At 40.3% G+C, this 25,928-nt stretch overlaps 1 protein-coding gene across 4 annotated transcripts in view; it reads right to left on the reverse strand.

The window, feature by feature from the left end:
• Positions 1 to 25,928, reverse strand: part of DNAH11 (dynein axonemal heavy chain 11) — a 149,016-nt gene that overhangs the window by 62,877 nt on the left and 60,211 nt on the right. For all 4 annotated transcript variants that reach the window (XM_081164247.1, XM_081164246.1, XM_081164248.1 and 1 more), the window contains 18 exons: positions 25,364 to 25,558; positions 23,235 to 23,312; positions 22,146 to 22,278; positions 21,260 to 21,387; positions 17,912 to 18,060; positions 16,934 to 17,084; positions 16,024 to 16,155; positions 14,623 to 14,796; positions 13,197 to 13,401; positions 10,618 to 10,783; positions 10,197 to 10,299; positions 8,826 to 9,065; positions 7,567 to 7,728; positions 5,991 to 6,184; positions 4,904 to 5,066; positions 3,795 to 3,918; positions 2,133 to 2,275; positions 388 to 549 (listed from right to left, as the gene is read on the reverse strand). In XM_081164247.1, the coding sequence (XP_081020373.1) occupies positions 388 to 549; positions 2,133 to 2,275; positions 3,795 to 3,918; positions 4,904 to 5,066; positions 5,991 to 6,184; positions 7,567 to 7,728; positions 8,826 to 9,065; positions 10,197 to 10,299; positions 10,618 to 10,783; positions 13,197 to 13,401; positions 14,623 to 14,796; positions 16,024 to 16,155; positions 16,934 to 17,084; positions 17,912 to 18,060; positions 21,260 to 21,387; positions 22,146 to 22,278; positions 23,235 to 23,312; positions 25,364 to 25,558 (2,802 nt within the window). The remainder of the gene's footprint in view (positions 1 to 387; positions 550 to 2,132; positions 2,276 to 3,794; positions 3,919 to 4,903; positions 5,067 to 5,990; positions 6,185 to 7,566; positions 7,729 to 8,825; positions 9,066 to 10,196; positions 10,300 to 10,617; positions 10,784 to 13,196; positions 13,402 to 14,622; positions 14,797 to 16,023; positions 16,156 to 16,933; positions 17,085 to 17,911; positions 18,061 to 21,259; positions 21,388 to 22,145; positions 22,279 to 23,234; positions 23,313 to 25,363; positions 25,559 to 25,928) is intronic.

Below are 25,928 nucleotides of genomic sequence, written 5' to 3' on the forward strand. Positions count from 1 at the left end.
TTCAGGTATTCAAGTGCATTTGTTTAATTGCACACAAAAAAACCCAAACCCCCAAACACGCCCCCACCCAAAAAAAAACTTAAGCAAAGCCCCTGAATTGGTAGAGTTACATTTCAGTGAGATCGCTAATAATTCATGTACAGATGTTGGGATCATTGTACATTTTGCCTTAAAAAAACAAATTCTCCCTATTTCAAACTGTCAAAATTGCACTGAAGAAACTGGCTGCACAGTATTAGGTAACCGCCATGAACTCTGCAACCTTAAATGAAGACAAATATGAGAAGAAACAAAAAGGATCCCCCCCCCCCAGCTTGTCCATGATTGATCTTCCAGAGAGCTGTGCTGCTGCTTTTGCATATGACTGGCAAGTTTGAAACTCTGTACCTTAATCCCAGGCGCCTCCTCAATGAACCTCCTGCTGACTGACTGCAGGGCCTCCTGCGGCCACTCATGAAACCAGTCAATAGCTGTGCAGTTAACTATGGCTGGGAACTTCCGAGCTCTAACTCTCAGTGTGGAACCGACAGGAGAGAAACACAGAATGATCTGTGCAGATGAGGAGGGAAAGAAAGAAAGAATGAAGTATATTACATGGCGATCAAAGAGAGAGGAACTCAGTCAACTGTGGTGGCAGCGAGCCACTGCAATCAGGCTCACAAATGAAAATGCAATCTACCTAGCAGCTAATGAATTTAGGCAAATTAGGACTTTACACCCAAAAAACAATGTTTTATTCACTTGCACTGTGCTTGATGCTTCACCAAAATCTTCCACTTGTGGGTTACCTCCCCACCTAGGTCCAGTATCAGTTAATGAACTTCATATGTATTAATCAACAAAGCAAAATCCTAACAATCATATTCAGTCAACAGAGCAATCAATTTGACATAACACCACTTCTTGGGTTTCTGATCCTGTGCAGGGTCAGTGTGATCAGAGATATTTAAATAAACAAATATATTCCTATTTGGGTGAGTTTTTGGTTTTGATGCAATATATCACTGCCACCCTCAAGATTTTCCTAATAGGAACCGCTTTTTTCTAATAAATTTTTATAATAAGAACTAGATAAATGCCCATATATTTCCAAATAATCCGGTAAAATTATGCTTTGCTGTGCCTCACATCCTAGACACTTTGAAGAAATTCCAACAGATTTAAATAGAATTTAGCACCCAGTAACTGAAGTCCTAAGTCACAACAGACGTTCTCCCCTTCCATCAGGACATGTTGTCTTCCAGATGTTTTAACTAATATCTTCTGCAACACACAGTCTCTACTTTAAAGTCTGAATAGATACTTCCTATAGCTGACTCTGGAAGTACTAATTTTGCACAGTGGGACACCTGCAAAGCAGTAGCAAGGCAATGCACATTCTGAAAGCAGTTTCTAAAAAGCTGTTAAAAATAATGAAGTCATGAGTGAAATTAGAGGATCGAAGACAATGGAAGGAAGGAGTTTAGAAATAATATATGTTACTATGTACACCCCTCCTCCAAAAAGCAGTAGCTAGAGCCAAACATTTTGAGAGCCAAAATTTCCTCCATATAAAACATAAAAACCAAACAGTCTTCTTGAAGCAATGTGTGATATGGAACAATTGTCCAAAGTAAGGTATAGACCAATTTCAATTGGAAAAAAAGTTTTACTGTCATGTTAGTGTCTTTATTTTGCTGCATACTGCCGACATTATCCTCACCCCAAGGGCTCTTAAAAATGCAGCCAGGAAACAGTTCTATAATATATAGCAGGTGGAGAATGCTGTCTTTACTATCATAGAGTACTGTGCACACATCAATAATTTCTGGCCACCAGGGTTCAAGGAAGTGGTGGACAAACTAGAAAACAATATGGCAACGTATACCTAGAAATCAAAGCTTATGGAAGATATCAAAGACATTGGGAATATTTATCCCTAGATGGGCACAGGCAAAATGTGACACAGAAAACTTAAATCTCGAAAACACGGGTTCTGAATTTGCTAGACACTAAACACAGAGGAAAGGAAGATGGCTTTGTACGGTGTTGTAATATCTATGGCGTTCATATACCTAGTATTTATCTGTTCATCACTAGTTAAAAATAAGTTCAGTATTCTTATTTATAACCCCAGATCCATTGTTTCTTACTTTTAGCTGCAGTCGTACTCTATCTAAAAAGAATCTCCAGCAGTTTTCTCTACTGTCAATAACACCAAGTCCCCGTATCTCACTCCTAATTCCCGCAATTATATCATCCATATCTTCATCACTGAATAGATCTGGAACTTCTCCTACAATGAAATAAAAAACGGGGGTGAAGAAGTACCCACAATTACAAAATGAACACAACCAAATTACAAGTTTCAATATGTTTTGCCCTTTTTGGCTCTAAACCTAGAAACACTTTTTAAATTTGGCTGACTCTGGTAACAAGTGTCTGAGAAATGGCATTAGATATGGGTTAACCCAGTTTTGCTTTAAACTACTGTTATATCTGTATTGAGTTTTCTACTAGTTTGTCCACCTTGTGATCTTTAAGATAAAGGTAAAGGTACCCCTGCCCGTACGGGCCAGTCGTGTCCGACTCTAGGGTTGCGTGCTCATGAGGCCCGGCGCCGGCGCCGTCCGAAGACACTTCCGGGTCACGTGGCCAGCGTGACGAAGCTACAGCTGGCGAGCCAGCACCAGCGCAGCACACGGAAATGCCGTTTACTTTCCCGCTATAAGCGGTACCTATTTATCTACTTGCACTTAAGAGTGCTTGCGAACTGCTAGGTGGGCAGGAGCTGGGACCGAAAGACGGGAGCTCACCCCGCCGCGGGGATTCGAACCGCCGACCATACGATCAGCAAGTCCTAGGCACTGAGGTTTTACCCACAGCGCCACCCGCGTCCCACTGATCTTTAAGATAAGGCAGTTCAAAAATTAAAAAAATGCAGTCACAAATCTTGTATATTTAATAACAATTCCCCTGCTACAAACATAAACAGCTCCATTCTAGACCATTTTGTTTTGGAAAATGTGCCTTGCAAAACTATAGGTTAGGACAGGCATCCCCAACCTGCGGCCCTCCAGATGTTTTGGCCTATAATTCCCATGATCCCTAGCTAACAGGACCAGTGGTCAGGGATGATAGGAATTGTAGTCCAAAACACCTGGAGGGCCCAAGGTTTGGGATGCCTGGGTTAGGACATCATCATGCCTCCCAAATATGGTTTCTGTAATGTCTCTAATATTACTATAAAAATTGCCTCTCTTCACCGGAAGAATATGTTGATGGTATTATTTAATAATAATAATAATAATAACAACAACAACAACAATAATAATAATAATAATAATAATAATAATAATAATAATAATAATAATAATATACCACCTTATACCTGAAGGTCTCAGGGTTGTTCATAGAAAATGCTTAACCTAACTAAAATGCTCTCATTTAAATCACTACGATTTTACCACTATTGATCAAAGCACATGTAAAAACTACCCTGTCCCACTTTCTGGCATGATGGAGTCAATCCATTCAATCAGTGTAAGTGAATCAATATAAAAGAAACACCTACAAATGGAACTTGCACCTATACATTCCATGACCTTGATATTAGCTTCTGAAGAGCAACATTGTTTTTAAGCAAAGTAGGCGCAATACCCAACTTAGCTGGGTTAATACACTTTTTCCGAAAGGACATCCTAGCCATACCAGAAAGCATCTCAAAGACAAATAATCTCCTTTTTAAAGTTCATTGAAACGGCAGATAATTTGTCATTGGGAGGATCTTTCAAGAAATGTGTAGGTCTAATCACCTGATGCCAACAAGTCATTAATCAGCACAAGAAAGCGTTCATCTGGAACTTGAGCATCTGTCAGCAAAAACACAGTGGGAATGTTCTTGGCTCCCGTCTTTATATACAGATTGGCAAGATCTACCTGTAAGGAAAGTAGGCAATCATTCATGTTACAATAAAATGTTGAAACAAAACTGGGTGGCACGGTAACCAATGTGAAAATACATGCCACTTGAGAGCTATTCGCTGCTGTTTAGCATCTTTGCTTCATTTTCGTGGTATATCCTTTTCCAGAGGATTTTTAAAACAAACAAACAAACAAACAAACAAACCCAGATGTGTTTTAAGATACCAGGTGAAGAGAACTGTGGTTTGATAAGTTTGCAAGGAAAAAAGGAAACAAGCAGTAATCAATGAAAGAAAATCTTTCGCCTAGTAGTCAGAAAATTGTTATTAATGTTCTGCCAAACAAATCAGCATCAAGAACACTTCAGTCGTATTAATAATGCCTGTTTCATGGGCTGGAAGTATTTCACTGCATACTCAATTTTATTTTCAGGAGAAATATAAAAATGAATTCACAAAGGGGAAAAAATGCAGAGCTAGGTACACAATTCAGGTTATTTGAGCAACTGCTTAGGGTCACAAGACATCTTTGCAATGGTGCCTATTAAATATTCTCCTGGTTGTCAGGCAGACCTTATTAACATAATCAGATCCCATGCAGTTCAGCAAGTTACCCAGCCACATAGGTGAGGTTCATCGCATGGGTCTCTCTCATGGAATTTGTATCCCTGTCAAAGTGGGAGTCGGTCAGCAATAACTCACAAAGTGCCAATGAAGTTAACTCTTTATTTAAAGAAACAAAACAGCTCAGGCCAAGGTATCATAGCAACTCTTCCCAGCAGGTCTTGCCCAAATAAAGATCCCTGCCTTCCCACCGCTTACAATAATTTATGGTGGGAACAAACTAAGTAGTAACTTTTCCCAGCCCCCGGATGATACCTTCTCACTAGCACCACAAGCCACACATTAAGATTGCTTTACTTCAACCCCTCAGATTCTAAATAGCCTGCTTTCAAGCCTAGCAATTCTGAGGGCAATTATGTAATAATTGTTGTTTTTACCCTGAGGTCTTGAATTGTGTAGTCTTTCTTCAGTGTAATCTGAAACACTTCAAGAGATCCAATATAGGCGGCCAGTCTTGATAAGCTTTGTTTTCCACTGCCACCCACTCCAATCAAAAGCGCATAGCCACGAGAGGACTGCAAGATTCGGCTAATGCGACATCTGATGATGGAAAAGGAGCAACATGACTAATGGCCACAGAAGAGTTATTTTATCTTTAATTTTTAAAATATTTTGAAAGCACCCTTCATCTGATGCATTTTAAGGGGGGAGTGTATAATAAATGTAGAAATTAATTTAAAATACATTGACACACCTCAAAACATACATTCAAACAATTTATAGACTCAGAAGCAACAAAAGACTATAAAACTAAAAGCAGGTTGAGGCAATATAACCCTTAGAATGCCACACACACACACACACACACACACACACACACACACACACACACACTAGTACCTCAGGTTACAAATACTTCAGGTTACAGACTCCACTAACCCAGAAATAGTACCTCGGGTTAAGAACTTTATCTCAGGATGAGAAAAGAAATCACGCTGCAGCGGTGTGGCAGCAGCAGGAGGCCCCATTAGCTAAAGTGGTACCTCAGGTTAAGAACGGACCTCCGGAATGAATCAAGTTCTTAACCAGAGGTACTATTGTACAGAGAGAGAGAGAGAGAGAGAGAGAGGGAGAGAACCTGCTGCCAAGGAGATTGTAATTGTGGAACCAGCTGTACCTTTATGGAGAGGGAATTTTGAAGCTATGGCACCACTGCAGAAACAATTCTATTAACCGCATACTACACCAACTGTCCTACATGAAAGTGGTGCAGTAGCAGCATTTTGTGGCTTTCTCCTTGATATTCTACATACAAAAATGGATAATTCCAAGCTAGAATTTACAAGTTGTATGTGAAAATTTTGTTTTGTTTTAACCTACTTTCTAGCAAATTTATTTAAAATTATAGTTTGTAGTGTTAATGTTTTTATGTAAACCATGTACAATGTTTTTTAATAATATGTAGCAGTAATAAAAATAAACGAACTTTGCTGAATTCAGGCCATAGACAAGACATTTACTTACACGTGTTGTATAGCATCCTCAAATAAGACTAAGTTCATAGATGCATTCAGTTCATTGTAGTTCTCTAGAGCCTCCACAAGGATATTTCTTAGTCCTTCCCAATCCTTGACAGGCATATAGTTAGGCTCTGCTACACCATTTGCAAAATGACAGTAAATAAGTGGTTGCTGGAGAAGAATGTTATCGTCCAGATCCTATTAAGTTGGCAACATAACATCAAAAGGAGAGACTGAAACACAGGGATACACATAACTTGGAAATGCATTGCTATTCACCCTACCTTAAATGTGCAGAGAATGCCCTACATACTGCCAAGATCAGAGGTTGTTACTCAGCATTATAAAGAAATAAACAAAATGTGTCAGTGTATTGATAGCATCCAACACCAAAATCCTGGACGACCTATCCCAGTAGTTTCATGTAGCTGTTAAGAAGTATCGGAAACAAGATGGAACCCTGCAGAGCCTGAAAAGCCAATGGCCAAGGGGTTGAACAAAAGTCATGAGATAAATTCAGTCATCTCTGAGTATAATAAATGGATTCAATGCCCAATAACATAGAATCAGGATTCAAGATAACCTAAACAAGATTAGAGAACTGGGCCAAAACTAACAAAATGAATTTCAACAGAAACAAATGTAAGGTTCTGCACTTAGGCAGGAAGAATCAGATGCACATATATAGGATGGGGGACATCTGGCGTGACAAAAGTACATGTGAAAAGGATCTGGGGACCTTAGTAGACCACAAGCTTAACATGAATCAACAGTGGCATGCAGCAGCAAACAGGTAACACAGTTCTAAGCTGCATCAACGAAAGTATTGTGTCCAGATCAAGGGAAGTAATAGTACCACTTTATTTTCCATTCTAAATCTTCTTTGCTAAGTGCTCATCAAGTTTCTTTTACTAAATCTTCCTCAGCTTGCTAGTGTTCATCATTTGTTTCTATCACCATGTACTAGCAAACTCATCTGGAGAGTTAAGTGCAGGCTATATACAATTAAGTTATTTCCCGCCACTCAGAACTGCTACTAAGAATATGCTGTTTTGTGTCATTGTTTTAAGGGCAAGATATAAAAAAAGTTGAAAATATGGATTGCCATATATCTAGAAACATTAGTGGCAAAAAAAGCAAAATTAGACATGCTTTAAATAAGTTACTTTTTAGTTACTAAAGCTATTATTTATAAAAATAATAATAATTTATTGCATTTCTATTTTTTTCTAATTAAAGAGAGTGCCACTGAAGTTTAGCTGCAGCTGCACAGTTTGCACTATCAGTCTTGGTCGGTTATCTTATTACAGGATGGATTTGGGTTCTTAAATGAACCCCTATCAAAAAAACACCTCACTTCTGTGATTTCCCCATGTCCCATACTAAATTCTCTTAATCAATCTGACATATATATATTATCTTCCTATGCTTTGTTATTAGAAAGAAAAGCAAAACAGCTTATTATTTGGGCCATATTGGTTTTCTTGGGAGATTGACTTTGACCCTAAATAGTTTTCAGATTGGCAAACTTGTCATCAGTGCTGCAGTATTAGGCAACCATTACCAGTCCAGAGCTTTACCTCAAAGAATCTGTGCGCAGTGTCTGTCAGCTTTTTATGAAATGAACTGCAATCTTTTGCTTCCACCAGTTTATCTCCATAAACACGTGAAGATTCATGAAGCCACAAACGTACAAGATCATTTGGATGCTTTAGACACTCCTGTTTAGCAAATAAAATTCCCTACAAAACCCCCCAGAAAGAATATGTTTATAATACTGGTAAAAGACAATTACTGCAAGACACCAATGCTGATAGCTGCATATTCCTACATTACTTTTGTCTGAGATGATGGAAACTCTATTTGTTTAGGGTTGCCATATGTCCGGAATTTCACGGACATACCCAGAACACTGCTTTTGGAAATCAGCAAAATGTCAAGGAAAATCTGGATGCACAGCAATGCGTGTGGGCAGTGCCGTTTTTGCCATCCATTTTTTTGTGATTTTGCCCAAAAAGCTCATCCACTTTTGGACAAAAAACATAAAAAGCTCATACACGTACCCCCCCCCCCCAAAATGGGGGAAGAAATATGGCAAGCCTATTTTTGCTTAGAATGCCCAATCACATAAAAAGAGGTAGGCGGTATGCAGGTGAAGATATCTTTCCTCGTCTCACTGCCCCCCGCCCACCTATGCACTGTTCAAATCACCAAGCTTACTTCTGCTATCAGACTCTAGCAGAGATGAGGGAAGGAACACAGCTTAAGAGATGGCTTTTGTGGGGTGAGTCATAAAAGCAAGGAGGGTTCAGTTCCTTTCACCTGAGCTCCCTTTTCCCTCTTCAGAATGAGTTCCTCGCCTGTGCACATCCCTGAATACACAATCAGGCTATCTCTAGGTATTTTAACAAACAAAACACAGACCTGGCACTGTCATGTATAGTTTGAGCCTCAACAGCAAGGCAAACTTAATTACAGACTCTCTTGTGCACTTCAGCATTTGATACACACTCCAAAATGGATAAATTCTAACCTGTAATTCTGAGAAGTAAAAAAGAGTTTTCATGCAAATAGACTGCATGTGCAGATAGAATCTATTTTTTTAAAAAAACCAACAACGACGAAACACCAAAACCCCATAAACTGGAATTGTAACTTTATTAACTAGCTTGAATTATTGCATGCAAATGACAATTTAACACCATACACATGCATGTGCATATGCATATATTAGGCCCAGGAAGTCCAAACTTGAGAGAGAAGCACACATCACATTTATGTCTCTATCAGTATCAGCATCTGTATCTAAAACACACACACAGAGAGAGACACAACAAACCTGGAAGATGTTGGAGAGGTCTCGAAGGTTGAAAATATAATGAAATTTAACAGCTGTGGGAAGAAAGTTCTGAACCATTGTCTGGTGGAGCCATATTGCTGCTTGGATGGTGGCAGCTGCATGTTTCAATACTGATGGATTAAAGCCATGCTGCTGAAAGTGGAAATCAAGGATCTTGCTATAGATGGTGCTTAGAGCATCAGTAGATGGGAAGTTCATTGCAAACACTGCAAAGTGTCTCTAAAACACGAAGAAAATGCTTGCTTTAGGTACTTATCAATGATAAATTATGTACGTATTTGTGAATAACTGATGACATGAATAAACGTAGGGCAGATTTTCGGTTAGCAAAGGGTGTAACCATTATTTTGGCACAAGTGTCCTCGTGCTATTTATTTTTCAGATCAAAAGCTATTGTCAAGGAGTAAGTTTTAAGAGCTGTTCTTCTCCACACAAGCATCCAGGTATATGGGAGCAAATAATTTACCACCTAGCCTTCACTAAATGAGAAATCCTTGAAAGACCACAAAGGACTTTTTGTCTCTGGTTGCAAAGCTTGTTTGTCCAATCACTTTCTACAAAATATTGCTCTAGTCCCTAAATCTCTGCAAGTAATGCAAGGAACTAGAAATAGCTTATCCCACAACAGGAATAGCTTGCATTGGGCTATCCATGACTTCCCTAAACAGCATTTCAAGTCCTCCACTTCTTCCTGGATTGGGAATTTTGTGCACACAGGTGCACAACCTGGAACCACTCCTCCATTAGAGTTCCCTAGTTTACGAGTCTGGTACTATAGGAATCCAACCAGATTGAAACAAAAAAGGCACAGCGCAACTAATTTTTACAGCTACCTTGGAAAGCTCTCTGTGAATAGGAGAAAGCCATCACGAAAATGCTATAGGATGTGATACAACCAGGATCCATGCTCTTTCTATGATTCAATATGCCTGATATGCAGATTGGGAGCAGACAGTAGTTTGGGATGCACTGAAAGGAAGTCCATTTGGTGTCTGCGACACAACATTTAATAGCATCCCAAAGCACTTGCCCTGTAGTGCTTGGCTACAGTTTCTAGGCCTTGTTTATGTCACAATTAAGTGGTGATGAAGCAGATTTATTCCTGATATGCGCTTCAAATATACTCCAGCCCAAGGAAATGTGGCAGGTTCACATGAATAGCATGTCCTCTGTCACAGATCTCTGCAAAACATTGTGTTGCCTCATAAGTCAACTCTACTCCAAACCACAATCTGTATTTTGTGAATGCAGTACAAAGGTCTTGTTTAAATAATCTGTCATGGCTTCAGTAACGAGAATCTCTAAGCATACACTTTATTGCGGTTCCTATGAAACAATTTGCAACCTTACCTGAAGTCGCGGGTTGATGGTGAAGCTGCCAACCGTTGGATTCATACAGGCAACATACTGACAATTATGAATTTCTTTTACAGTTAATGCCTGTCTATCATACCTGAGGCAGAAAAAATATTTAAACATCTAGAATTAATTTATCAATTATTATAGATGACACCACAATGATGATGACACAGAACTCATTTACACAGGTATCAGAAAGGTTGACTATTCAGCTTGCATTAAAACGTAAACAAAGATATAAAGGGCAATTCTGAGCAAGCAGTAGGACAATTAACAATTATCCAGATATGGAAAATCTAAAATTTATCTTATCAGTTGATTCAAACTTGCACTAACAGTTTTTATCAGCAGAATTACTTCTTCCTTCAAAAATTACACAAGTTTGACTTAACATCAAAATGGAGTCACTTACCAATGTCCATAATCTATATGTTGTCGAATCAGTGTGTGAGGCTGAACTGTTCCATAAGCATCCACTTCCGGCATGTTCATATCATCAATAAAGTAAATCAGTTTCTTGTTTCCTACCGGACCAAACTTACGACCCGCTTTTTTCTCCAATGGTTTTTCAAGAATCTCTGAAATGGATTATGCTACATGACTACTGGGTGAAATACTGCAGAGGCTAGTAGCTAGACAACATACAAATAAGAGGCAGAAATGTATAAAAGGTATGTATACAGTGCAGGGACTCAAATTCAGCTCCAAATCAAAGCAGAAGCTGCGTTTGTTACAGCAGTGCATTTAACTTTTTCCACTCTATTGGTGATGTGACAAGGATCCTTCTCACTTTGTAGTGCAGAGTATCATGGGCATAGTAAGCCCATAAGGGGACTCCAAATGCAGTTACAAATATGCAGTGGCCATAAATTATGCTACTCGTTATGCTGGCGTTTCTGGAAAAGACAGAGCTCACCAAATCTGGACCATTTGTTGGGAACGGTATTAACCTATGCTGTTAGGCACAAGTGATTCTTCAAACCACACTGGCTAAGTTCAGGCTCAATACTGATAACAATTTAAGGAATGGAAGCAGGTTGCATGATCGTGCATATGCACTTTTATGACCATTCCCCTCCCATCCCCGCCTTTGTTATAGGGTCATACGTGCCCACCGGCAACCTGGGTTAAATGCCCTCCTAAACAAGGCATTCTACAGTAACAAATGCAATTACTAGCCTTTGTTGTTTTCTTGCTGTGAAGCAGCATTCATTATTAAAGTTACTTATACAGTAACTGGTTATTAATCACTTTAAAGCATGATTCACTAACTTCCCAGCACTAACATGGGAAGCTTTGCTGTAGTCCGATCTGCACTCATATTTTTTAGGGTCCTAGGCAGGTCCTTCCAGAGTACCAGGTATTGGGTGGTTTCTATCTTGGAATGAACTAGGTTTTAAGAAAAAACAATCTTCTGCATATTAACATTTAATCCTGCCTGTTAGCTTTGAAATACAGACGCTAATGAAAGAACTGTGAAATATTATTTGTTAACTATTTCCTGAGAAAACCGCAGCAAGTACTTTATTAACTATTTCTCTTAAAAACTGTTAAACTTTAATGCCTTCCTCCTTCCCCTTTTTCTCTCTCTTACACAAATGCCAAAAATATAGCAGAAAATGATATTTGAATGCAAACACAAAAGCAAATTAGGGGGGGAAATGCAACCTTTGTGTGGAGCATTTCATAAGCTCTGTTAACAGTTATCATTGTTCCAATACTAAGACTGGGTACACAATGTTTTAATACATATTGCGCTGCAATAATCTTATTAAAACAGCAGGCAAACCAACAGAGTAATACTGAACTTTCTGGTGTGTTTTAATGCCTTAAGGCTTGAATTATAGTTCTCAAAAATGGCATTAACTAGTTGGTGTTGCTTGCTGCTGTAATGCTTTTTAGCTGTGATATGAGGTATAAGATATTTGAGAAGCACTCTAAATTTATCCATGAAATGTGTGGGAGTGTAAAATACACCATACCCGTGTCAATAAAATGCAATCTTCACTTTCTGTCTCTGAAATAAAAACTTTGCATTCATCACTAAGAGGATCTGGTTGCGGGGGGAGGCATGCAACTGCATATATGTTTTCAGTTTCAGGAACCCTTCATTAACAGTCGTGAACAAGTTGAATATATTCAAAAGAATCTAACCTGTCCAAAGAAAGTGTGGGTATAATTTAGCCGTACAGCGTCCAGTGTTGGAAAGGAATCGGGGGTAGTAGTGCCATTCCCTACTCCCAGTGTCCCTGGCAACCATATATTTAACAATTAAATACTGTATTTTTTGCTCTATAAGACTCACTTTTTCCCTCCTAAAAAGGGGAAATGTGTGTGTGTCTTATGGAGCGAATGCAGGCTGTGCAGCTATCCTAGAAGCCAGAACAGCAAGAGGGATTTCTGCTTTCACTGTGTAGTGATCCCTCTTGCTGTTCTGGCTTCTGAGATTCAGAATATTTTTTTTCTTGTTTTCCTCCTCCAAAAACTAGGTGCGTCTTGTGGTCTGGTGCGTCTTATAGAGCGAAAAATACGGTGCCTTTAGGTACCAGGACTCTGGGCTGATTAACATTCTATGGCCTTTCAAATGTTTGTGGGAAGGGGAGTTACTGGTTTGTTTCTGTTTTCCTTTCATTATGTATTTTGTGTTCTCACATTGTATTTTCAAGTTGTGAACCGCTCTGTGATATTAGCGTAAAGGCAGTATACAAAATTAATAAATAGTAACAATAATAATGACAACCAGAACAGCCACTTGCTGGTGGCAAATGCAGGAGACACAGGAAGCCAGCAGATGCCAACTGCTCTGTCTCCCCACTGTTTGGGGGCTAAATCAGGGACCAAAACGGGCATAATTTGATTGTTCTGAGTAATCTGTTTTTATTAATTCATGTTATAATACACCCTTTCTTTTAATTTTGATTATTTATAAACAGCCAACTCCCCCATTGTAACCAGACTTCCACATGCAACATTGTCTGCTTGGGAACTTACTTTGTAGTGCTGCTGATGTGGTGTAATAGTTGAAGGGGACTTTGGACACCAGGAAATCTTCAGAGAGGCCAGCAAGGCATTGCTCAATAAATACTGTTTTCCCCACTCCGGCATTTCCAACAAGCATAACAGGCTTGCCTTTCTCCAAGAGCAAATCTGTGAAGTATCTGAGACACGTGGTCTCAGATGTGTGAACAAGGACTGCCTGAGGCATCAAAAGGACTTACGTTAATATTAACATGCCACTGAAACAGCATTTTCTTAAAAAATAAAAATAAATACTTTCATTCCTTTTATGTGCTTCAATTTTCATTTCTCTGCAACGTAAGGGTGAAAATCTAAGTGACTGCTAGGAGCATGTATGCTTAAAGGTAAAGGTAAAGGGACCCCTGACCATTAGGTCCAGTCGTGACCGACTCTGGGGTTGCGGCACTCATCTCGCTTTATTGGCCGAGGGAGCCGGCGTACAGCTTCCGGGTCATGTGGCCAGCATGACTAAGCTGCTTCTGGCGAACCAGAGCAGCACACGGAAATGTCGTTTACCTTCCCGCTGGAGCGTTACCTATTTATCTACTTGCACTTAGATGTGCTTTCGAACTGCTAGGTTGGCAGGAGCAGGGACTGAGCAACGGGAGCTCACCCTGTCGCAGGGATTTGAACAGCCGACCTTCTGGTCGGCAAGTCCTAGGCTCTGTGGTTTAACCCACAGCGCCACCCGCGTCCCTCATGTATACTTAGATGTGAACATAGAGCATTTTCACATGCATGGCCTAATTTCAAATTGGTGGCTGGAGGCAACTCCCACTGTGCCCCGCAGCCAGCCTGGGGGTTTCTCAATGGCTGGTCACCTAAATAGGCGTGTCAGAGCAGGATGCAATGGGCCGCAATCACTGCCCACCCCTAACCGGGTAACCATTATGCCTTAAATTCCCTCTTTATAAAATGTTAACTTATTTCATTGTATAGCAAGTAAAGAAATGAAGTTAATCTTTGTAAAAAGGCCCCCACCACAAACCATTACATTTCTTCTCATTATCAGATACAGACACAAAGACTAAAACTAACATTACAGTGGTACCTCGGATTACATATGCTTCAGGTTACATACGCTTCAGATTACAGACTCCGCTAACCCAGAAATATTACCTCAGGTTAAGAACTTTGCTTCAGGATGAGAACAGAAATCGGGCTCTGGCGGCGCGGCGGCAGCAGAAGGAGGCCCCATTAGCTAAAGTGGTGCTTCAGGTTAATAACAGTTTCAGGTTAAAAACAGACCTCCAGAACGAATTAAGTACTAAACCCGAGGTACCACTGTACAAGCAAAATCCCCAACAGCTTCATTTTCCAATGAGCGGGAAACAATGAAAACACCAGAGGAGAAAATGAAAAGCTGCATGCACTCATTGTATATTAAACATGTGCTTACCTGCAATGGTGTATCCGGATCCATGTGAAAACTGATAATTTTATCACTCCAAGGCAGGAATTTCTTGGTTTTGGGGTCAATGTAATAATCAAAGATGGTTCCATGCGATGGAAACTTCACAGCTTTCATCTCTTTCAGCCACCAGCGGCTAAACTCAGCTTGATAATTAGAAAGCTAGAAAATTTTAAATAGGTTCTTAGGTTTTTTTTTGGGGGGGGTGGTATGAAAATTGTTCAATGTACATAGCAAGTTTGATGGTTAAATACAGGCTTATAAAATTATTCAAATTACATGAAACTATGAGCTTCTTTATTGCCCCAATGATGGTAACCATTTCCATTGGGGAGAATGAAGAACTTAGCTGGCATCTTCCTGTGAAAGACCAAACCAGATATTGAAAATTCTATGTCAAATAAATTAATTGCTTTTGCACATTGTTTTAGTGGCCATGAACATTTCCCTTACAGATTAAAGAAGATGTGCTAAACATCCCAAACTGAACACCGTGACGGAAACTAGAGTGCACGGAAACGCCGTTTACCTTCCCGCCACAGTGGTACCTATTTATCTACTTGCACTGGCGTGCTTTTGAACTGCTAGGTTGGCAGGAGCTGGGATAGAGCAACAGAAGCTCACTCCATTGCAGGGATTCGAACAGCTGACCTTCTGATCGGCAAGCCCAAGAGGCTCAATGGTTTAGGCCACAGCACCACCCACGTCCCACTAAACCATAGATCATAAAGACAGCACAGTCTGTGCTGTGTCATGTTTCCTCTTGGAACCCTGGGTAAGTGCCTAGAACCCCTGAAATCTTGCACCACTTGGAGATTGGGTTGGTGTGCAACAATATGTTGATACTGCTCAAAGTGCTCAAAATTCCTTCTTCAGTGGCAATTCTAATCAGCTCCCCTGCAAAAAATTTCCATTGCCGTTTTCTCCTTGCATTTTAGGACTTAGAACCCCAATTCTTCCTTTCAGCAATTATGGGAGGTTAGTGATCCAAGACCTTAGGTCTTGGGCTTTGAGCCCCAACACGAATACCGTCTCCAACACTTGAGACTTCCATCTGATTCTCTCACAGTCAAATGAGTGGATTTTCACTATGGTTTCATTGTACATGTCACAGAACAGATCGCGATCTACCGGTCAATCGTGTGGCGTCCCTGATCAATTGTATGTGATCCCGAGCAATGCCCCCCCAAAAGTGCTCAACTTTGGTGAATTCTCCAAAAAAAAAAAAAAAAGTTCAACAACTTTGGTCAATCCAATGGGTAGATCATTGCCAGTTTTTTTATAGTGGGAGTAGATAGCAGCTTCTTGGGAGTTGGCAATGCCTGTCATAGAGGAAGAGAAGAGTTTGCTTATCCGAGTACAGCTCAAAGCAAACTGCTTCCTGCCTACCTGATCTTGAAAGACGGCACCACCAAATGCCCACACACAGGCAAAGGCAAAATATGTCTCATACAGTTCTCTCGGACCATCAAGGGGCACATTTTCTGGAGTCAGTAAGCAGTCAAGGAGAGAACAAAGTGTCTATATAACGAAAGAGAGCAAAAATGAAACATTAAAAATATTTTGCAGGTTACGAGTACTTAGGAAATTGACTTATATCAAGTCAGAACACTGGGCTATCTAGTTGTACAGGGATTGGTAGCGTCTCTCCAATGTTTCAAACACGGGTGTTTCCTGGACATTCCCAAGACAGTTTGCATACAAAACATAAAATCGTAGAATTGTAGTGTCAGTGGGGACCCCAACCAACCTCCTGTAATGCAGAAATATGCAGGTGGCCCCTGATGGAAGTCAAACCCATGACGTCGGCATTATCAGCACCACGCTCTAACCAACTGAGCTAACTGCTGCTGGTTAACATGTTCTGTCTTGTAGCACTGAGGTACCAACTCCCCAGTTATATAAATAAACCTGAATGTAACTCTAATGAAGATAACACTGAAGACTTTTTCAGACATCTGGAAATAAAAACACAGCATCATTTGGGTGAAGCTGTCCGTGGTAATCTGCTTCCATACAACTGTACATACATCGTGCTCATTTATAGTCTTTCTGTCTGTATCAGCTCCAATCCATTGCAGAATTATAAAGCTGAAGGCGCCACAAGGATCATCTAATACTACCCCTTGCAGGAATCCTTTGCCACACATGGGGCTTGAAGCTGGCTTGTAGCATATTGGTGTTATTCGTTGCCTTTTTATATGTTTTTGTAGTACACACTTTGTTGCAGAAAGATGGGTTGGTTACATAAATGAAGACAATGGTGACAATAACAGTATCTGCACAAGTAAAAACATACCTGAATCATGCTATTCTCAGGGATGGGCGTGATCGTCTTAAAGTTAGTTTTGAGCTGATCTAAGCATGGAGGAACGTATTTATCAAAGAGAATTGTCAAATTGGCTTTTTCAGATTGGTGACTCCTTGTCTCTATCCAGCTTGCAACGTATCTGAAAAAGAAAACACAATGGTTTCTGCATAGATTTGCTGGATCAGTGTAGGGACTTACAATTACTTTCCCGTTAGTGCTGAGAAAATTCAGGAATAGTTGCCTAACTGGGTTAAGAGAGCCACAATTGGCACAACTTTTTGCCAAGCAATACCGTCTGGGATGGCAGCAGCATGAAAGGCACTAGGATCCGGGCTTTGAAGTGCTGGGAGCCAAGTGAAAGCGAGTTGCCCTCTGGGACACCAGTTGGCTATTCCTACATTACAGTATTATTACTGTGAAAACTAATAAAAACAACAAATTGCTAATGTGCAGTAATACTGGAAAGAGACTAGAGAAAAATCCCAGGCTTTGTTTTCTTATTTATTACAATATTTGTAACCTACAAACTACTACAAACTGAACTAAATCAGAAATTTGTGCCATCGGACCAAAAAGTTGCAGAGCCAAAAAAACCCAAACTTATTTCTTAGCTATACTCCAGCATTCATGTTTACAACACTCTCTATTTTGGAGTTTTGGGAGACTTTGTTAGCTTCATGGAAACCTTGAAGTCACTTTCAACAAGTGAGAAATATAAAAAGGAAAATATAAATCAAGCCCGAGCCATCATATGCCAGCTGTTTTTTTCCATAAAATGTTGTTAAAGTTGACAGCAGAATGTCATAGAATCATACTCATTGAATTATAGAGTTGGAAGGGACCGCAAGGGTCATCTAGTCCAGCCCCCTGCAATGCAGGAATTTTCTGCCAAACACAGGGCTCAAACCCACAACCCTGAGAGTAAGTGTCTCATGCTTTACCAAGTGAGCCATAGGAGGTACTTACGGATTCCAGCCAAGGTCCTGCGGATTTATGTACAAAATACCTGCCCTAGATACCGTGGCAGGAGTGGCTGTTTTCAAATGGTGTATCTCAAACAGCAGTCTCATGGATGGTGTCAAAGAAACCCGTTCATTGCTAGCAAGAGTCAGCACCTAGACATTAGCAGCACAGAATCAAGTTATTCTGACAGCTGTATCCACGGTTTGCCTTCTGATAATAAATCAGAGAATTGCTATCGTGAAAATATCTGTTAATATTTAAAGGCTATGTTAAAATTAAAATATACTTTGGCCTTCATAAGGATAATTCTACATTCTGAAATATGCCTGGCCACAATTTATATATAAGGAAGGCCACCAATTCCTACGGGGTGAGGAAAACACCAGATAAGCTTATTTTTATAGTTTGAATTAATTTCAAGGCAATTTCAAAAACTACTTGCACATAACTTACAATTGGTTAACTTAGGAGAGATGCACTTGTGTGTAGAAAGAGAGCTGTGGTTTTGCTGTGAAAAATATTCTTAGATGTAAAGTATCAACTCATCTCTCCATACAAGTTGATCTACACAAAGGACTCGATAAGAAGTTATATATTTCCTCCAGTACCTCCTTAACACTTTTTACCGGTTCTTCTACTGTTAAAACCAGATCATTGGCAAAGGCTTTAACCTTATATTCATTTCGACCAGAACAATTTGGACAAATAGAACAATTTGGACAAATGGCAGGATTTATTTTGAATAGGAAGAAAACTAAAATGATTGCTAAAAATATGGACCAAGATATGACAAACAGAATGCAACAACAGACAGAGATAGAGGTGGTGAAGAGAGTTAAATATTTGGGAATTTGGGTGACCCCCCAAAATATTGATTTATTCCAAAATAATTATATACCAATGTGGAATGGAATTAAAAGGGATCTAGAGGTGTGGGGAAGGATGAAATTATCTTTTTGGGGAAGAATTTCGACGATAAAGATGAGTGTTTTGCCGAAAATGTTATTTTTATTTCAGACAATCCCGGTAATCAAAGGGGCAATGATATTTAAGGAATGGCAAAAAATAATTTCAAGGTAAGAAGCCAAGAATACAATTTAAATTGTTAACAGATACGAAAGAAAGAGGAGGCTTTGCCCTGCCGGACCTGAAATTATATTATGAAGCATCTTGTCTCTGTTGGTTGAAGGAGTGGATGAAATTAGAGAATATGGAATTGTTGGATTTGGAAGGATTTGACAATAGATTCAGTTGGCACACTTATTTATGGTATGATAAGAAAAAAGTACATAAAGGTTTTGAAAACCACATCATTCGAAGATCTCTTTTGGAAATCTGGGATAGGTATAAGAACCTATTAGAAACAAAAACACCGCATTGGTTATCTCCATTATAAGTGATGAGTGTGAAAAAAATCAATATGAGAGGGGGTGGATAACATATGGGGATATGATTATTAAAGAAGAAGGAAAATGGAAGTTAAAGCCATATGAGGAAGTTAAAGATTATGTAAATGATTGGTTGCATTACTATCAGATTAATGAAATGTCTAAAAGGGAGATAAAGGAGAGAGGTTTTTCGGAAAAAGAATCAAAGTTTCAAAGGGAGATATTGAGTAACGAATTTAAAAAATTGTCTAAAATGTATAAACTGCTGCTAGAATGGTACACTAAAGACGAAGAGATAAAATCAGTTATGATCCATTGGGCCAGAGATTTTGGGTATAAAATACAATTAGATGAGTGGATTAAATTGTGGAACGAAAGGATAAAATTTACAGCCTGTACTGCATTAAAAGAAAATATGATGAAGATGGTCTATAGATGGTATATTACTCCAGTAAAATTAGCAAAAATGTATAAAGTATGTAATAAGTGTTGGAAATGTAAAGAAAAAGAGGGAACATTTTATCATATGTGGTGGGAGTGTAAAAAGGTGAGAGTCTTCTGGGAATTGATATGCAATGAAATAAAAAAAAATGTTGAAATACACATTTGTTAAAAAACCAGAAGCTTTTTTGTTAGGGATGGTTGGAAATGAAATAAATAGAAATGACCATAAATTATTTTTATATGCAGTAACAGCAGCAAGGATACTACTGGCCCAAAAATGGAAGCAGGAAGAATTACTATCGATAGAAGAATGGAGAATGAAATTAATGGACTACGCAGAATTAGATAAATTAACAGGAAGGGTCCGAAACCAACGAGATCACAAGTTTACCGAGGACTGGAGTAAATTTGTGGACTATATGAAAAGCATGTGTGATGCACAAATAACGTTTGTGGGTTTACAGGAAGCTTTGTGAAGAAATAATATTAGAAACACTGTAAAAAAGGGAACAAGGGAATAGGTTTATTTAAAACAAAAGGCAATGTTAAATTTAGAATTGCGGATAGAAGATTAGAAAACGGAAGATTCGCGGATGAGCTGCAGGAAGTCAAAATTATGTATCTGTGACAATATTGAAAATGTATGTTTAAATCTTGTATTGGAAATTGAATAAAAATAATTTTTTTAAAAAAAGAAGTTATAGAAGGCCATGGTTTCCCACTTCATGGAACAAATTGTAGCAACCTGTTGACTTACGTACTCTTCCTTTCCTGTCCTTTGCCATATGCCAGGAGAAGAAGTTTAGAAGCACTCACACTTCAGCTTTTAAACAAACCTCAATTCCCTATTACATCCGAACTCAGTTTTGTGAGTTCAAGCAAATCACCAATTCCTAAGTCAACAAAAGAGGATCAGAAACCCAGGTTTGAACTTGGCTTGTTGAATTAACTAGAGTATAAGCAACCGCAATCCCCAAGGGTTGGATTTACTTAGGAACTGTTTTGTTTTCAACAAGAAACACATAGTTTCAGCCTCTGCCCTAGCACACATGAGAACAGACTCATTTGAGACTGGGGTTTGCCATGCTGGGTTAAACATGGTGGGAAACGTATAAATGAGCCTTAATTTTAATGAATGGTACTAGAATGCAAGAAAGTAATGCAACCTGGTTTTGAAGACACAGGGCTCACCCACACTTCCACTTGCCCTGTGCTTAGAAAGGCTTGCCCTTTGCTTTCCAGGAATGGGTCTGAATGGTTTTGTCCTGGGAATCTTGATTGCCAGTTGATCTGATTCAGTGGGAAACCACGGGCTTTCCCAGGGGAAAGTGGCAGGCCAAACAGGGTTGTGGATGAACACTGACTATGGGGAAAGATGCCATGTAAAACATAGGGTGCACATTCTACCTATCAGAAACATGGATGAGGTATGGCAAAGGAAAACAAATGAGGAAACAAAGAAGGAGGTAACATACAGAGTTGTCCAATGGAAAAGAGAATATATTTGCTTTTTGCTCACCTTATTATCATCCATAACGGTATTGAGCGACTCAATCCACATAGGATCGATGTCCCCATCTAAGACAATCCACTTGGGCCAATTATGGGTCATATTAGCTTGCTCTCTCAAAAGAGATGAGAAGAGTCCTGAAAAATGGGAGGCAAATATGTTTTGGGCAAAGGAACTTTTAAATGATGAAAAATAAAAAAATAAAAATCCAACTGGGGTCCAAAGAACCCTGGGCACAAAGACTTCCAAGTATGTCCTGGAGTTTCCCCGATTTTTTGTTCTGGCTACAGAAAGCATATATTATACTTGGTGGACAGGATTCAAAAGCAGGAATCCTTTGGGTCCGGGCAACGTAATCTATACGGCAGGGGAAATCCTGCCTGACATCAGAATCAAGTTCAGCAGTCCTACTTGTATACCACAGTGCTGACAGCAGAACTGTGTGACAAAGTCCTGGAATACTTTGGCAACTGAGAGAGGACATAGAGTATATGATGAAGAAGATTGTGCAGGCAAATAGCTTGATCTGCATGTGAAGTCTGCCCTAGGCAGTACCACCTCAGACTGCAAGTGGGGAAGAACTCTGAGTTGAATACTTCTCCATAACTGCCTGCATGTAGAAAAGTAGTGAGGAGGGTAAGCAGAATCTTTTTAACATGCTACATTTTGTACACAAAGAAAGGGTTTAAGAACAAAAAAGTTGGGATTATTCAAGCATGATCTTTCCTACCCTTCACCTGCAGTATAAAACAGTGTGGCCCCAGGAAGCCTACACCACGTGATTTCTCTGTATGAATATCCTAGCAAAATAAACATCAGCTGAGGGATATTTTGCAGGAAAATATGAAGAATGTGCAGTGAATGTTACAGTAATTAAAATATCTCCTCTACTTGCCATCTTTCCATTCTCGAGTAGCATGATGTATGAAACCAAAGAGTTCATCAGTAGTCACAGCTTTGGGGTTCAAGTCATTCCAAACAGGCTTCCGCTTCATGTTCCTATAAGTCCTGTTCAGCGTTTTCAGAACCTGATGAACAGCCAGGAGAAGACTCTCTTGTTAGGATCCAGGTCTCAATTTTGGGGAAAAGTGCTTTCCCAGTTTTCCATAACATCTTGGGGGCAGATCCAGATTAAACTAGTTCCCACTTAAATCAAAGAGACAAGCTGAGTCATGATTAATTCCCACCCCCCACCTCCCATTAATTTTAATGCATCCTAAATTCCACTGCCTTAGTCTGAACTCAACCCTCAGTTTACAACGCTTGGATTTATGGAGCTCTGTTTTCTGAGTCTGGGGACAACCACCTTGAGCTCCTTGCAGGAAAGGTAGGGTATAAAAATTCAGCAGTAAATTAAAATTTAAAAACTGTAAGACCTTTTGATGAGAAATGACAATGGGATGAAAAAGATGTGGGAGCAATGGCTCTAGAAACCTATATTAAACTTACCTAAATACTACTGCACTTTCTTAAGGCTTTGAGACTGAGCAGGAATAATAGGAAACTAACAAACAGAGGAAGTATTGTTCCTGAGAGAGAATAATTGTGGGGGGAGGTCCCAGAATCATAGTATTTCAGACTGCTCCTGCTGAGCCTCTGCTTCCACTATAAAAGGAAGCCACTCCAAATCATTACTGCCCCCTAAACACACTCACGCTTGAACTTTATTTCTCCACTGGATTTTGTCTTTCCCATCTGGGTGACCAGCTGAAAGAGGAAGGGAGGAATCCTTTCTTAATTAAGTGGTTGTTGTATGTGAACTAATCCCTGGGTAGTTTGAGTCTCAGGGAGGGCGGGGGCGAAGTTACATCTCTGTCATGATTAGCCTGACCATAACAATGCTCAACTTTTCACTTTAAAATCAGAGTTGAGGGGGATGGCTGAAGTGAAGCATGCGGTGTTATGCCAGCTGGCGTAGAGCTGCTTTTTTTTCCATTTGCAAAATCTGCCATAAAAAAATAACTGTTAAAGCACCATGCTGTACCTTGCTTTTTCCAGTGCCTGCATTTCCGACTACAAAGACAGAGTGACGCACTGCCAGAAGCTCCTCAAGCTGAACAATCTGTCAAACAGAATTAATACACAGCCAGTGGTTTTGTTTCCTTGTCCTCCCATTACCACCGACACCAATTACCTCCCACAAAGCAGCTTCCCACCTTCTCCTGCAGCCAGGAATTTTCCCCCCCCTCCAAATAACTTCAAACAGGATAACCTGAAGACGGCACATTAGTCTCTCAAGGCCCTACACCCAGACTTGAATTAATGAATGAGCTTCAAGAAATGAAAGCAAATCTCCCCATCCTTTTTTGTTTGTTAAGCCACACAACCATATCCTGGCAAAATGAAGAAAACACTAATGTCAAATGTCACCGACTGCTTGATGTCAAGTAACTACAGGACGGGTGGCAAATGTAGGCAAAACTCCTCTTTCTAGGCATCTTTTTAAAGTGCACAAGTCCCTTTTCAGGGAGATAAAAAAACCTAAAAACTAAAGGGGCAGCAAGACTCACAAAATGAATTCAAATTAGCTTGCCAAAGAACTGTAAGAGACATAAAGGTAAAGGGACCCCTGACCATTAGGTCCAGTTGTGACCAACTCTGGGGTTGCGGCACTCATCTCGCTTTATTGGCCGAGGGAGCCGGCGTACAGCTTCCGGGTCATGTGGCCAGCATGACTAAGCCGCTTCTGGATAACCAGAGCAGTGCACTGAAACGCCGTTTACCTTCCCGCCAGAGCGGTACCTATTTATCTACTTGCACTTTGACGTGCTTTCGAACTGCTAGGTTGGCAGGAGCAGGGACTGAGCAACGGGAGCTCACCCCATCACGGGGATTCGAACCGCCGACCTTCTGATCGGCAAGTCCTAGGCTCTGTGGTTTAACCCACAGCGCCACCCGCACATGCAAAACTGTGGATTGGGCTGATCCAAGCAGACTCTTTCAGTGGAGCATGAGGCTGGCAGCACAGGTCTCTGCTTCTCCTCACCAAACATCCCACTGTGGGCAGCTTCAATCTTAGTCTGAATTCCCTCATTCAGTAGTCCACAAATGAGACACAACAGCGGCCTTAGATCTCCAAGTTTGACTTCTAAATCATATCATGACTGCTGTTTCCAATGGCCTGTCTGCAAACACGAGAGTTGGATCCACATGAGATGGGCTGCGATGGCTTCTTCTGCTTCTGTGATTCATAGTGAGCCTCATCCTAACAGTCACCCATCTTCTCTACAGGCAAGCAAGTATGGCTGCTGTGTTTAAAATTCTTGGGAGGCACAATTTGAATGCAGCTAAGGAAAAATAAGTTCCACACAGAACTCTCCTACACTACAAAGATTAATCTTTCTCTTCTATTTTGACTGAATAAAGGGACACAGCAAAACAAATGACAAGCCCAGCACCTCAAATTCAGTACTATGTGAAGAATGAAAACCTACTATTAATAACCACTGGTCACTGACAAAAATCTGAGCAAGTTAAGGACATTTGGCAGTGAGGAAAGGAAGCATTTTCATGACTAGACAGGACCAGTAGCTCCTACATATTACTGTATTTTTCGCCCTATAAGATGCACTTTTCCCCCTCCAAAAATGAAGGGGAAATGTGTGTGCATTCTATGGGGCGAATGCAGGCTTTCGCTGAAGCCTGGAGAGCGAGAGGGGTCGGTGCGCACCAACCCCTCTTGCTCTCCAGGCCTCAGGAAGCTATCTGCAAGCCTTGGGAGCCCGCAGGAGTTCCCGCCGGGCTCCCTAGGCTTGTGGATAGCAGCCTGTTCTGGGGGTTGGGGTCAGGGAAAGCTCAGCCCCAGCCCCGCACCTGGGGGGGGGGAAATAAAACATTTTTTCTTTATTTCCCCCCCAAAAAACCTAGGTGCGCCCTATGGGCCAGTGCGCCCTATAGGGCAAAAAATACGGTATTTCAGAAACCCAAATCTTTACTTACAACAATGGCCTGCACGTGTACAGGAGTATTACTGAAATACCACCACTTTCAGGACACAATAGGAATGCTATCATTGTACACAAGAATAACCTTCACATTCAACACAACCTGTCTGCAATTATTTTTTGATTGAAATTCTTAAGGGGTGTAATTAGAGGCAATGGATTATTTTACTTTGAGAATAAAGCTCTCCTCAGGCTGCAAGCGAAGCTCCAGGGTAGACTGTTTAACCATCTGTTCAAATTGCAAGTCCCTTTTTCTTGGAACATCCAGAGCCGGAAACAGGTCACTGATTAAGCCCATGAAAATGGGGATATCATCTGTCACTATCTTGGGCAAGTTGAAGTCCCTTAAGGCTCGCATAAGTACCTGGAAAAGGACAGTCAACCACACGTTATCACACCTGCAAGAGCTTTCAATCAACAGAAAATACGTTTTTGTAGTAACAGAGTTGAAGAAGCATTTGTTCCTCTGAGTAAAGAACAAATATGGACATCCATTAAAAGCAGCGGTGAGGAACCCTCAGCCCACAGCCTAAAGCCCTCTGGACCATTACTGGGCCAGTCTTGCTCTGCACACCACCCCTCTGCGCATCACTTTTCATTTTCAGTTTTGTGTGTGCTCCAGGATGGAGGCCATCCAGAGGGGGTGGAAATGAAGGTGGGAGGAGGGTGGGAATGGGAACGAGAGGAGCAATGGAAGGAGAAAGGAAACGATGTTAATGTGGGTGGTGAAAGGA

This window comes from Podarcis bocagei, assembly GCF_964188305.1.
Source record: "Podarcis bocagei genome assembly, chromosome: 12".
NCBI lineage: Eukaryota > Metazoa > Chordata > Lepidosauria > Squamata > Lacertidae > Podarcis > Podarcis bocagei.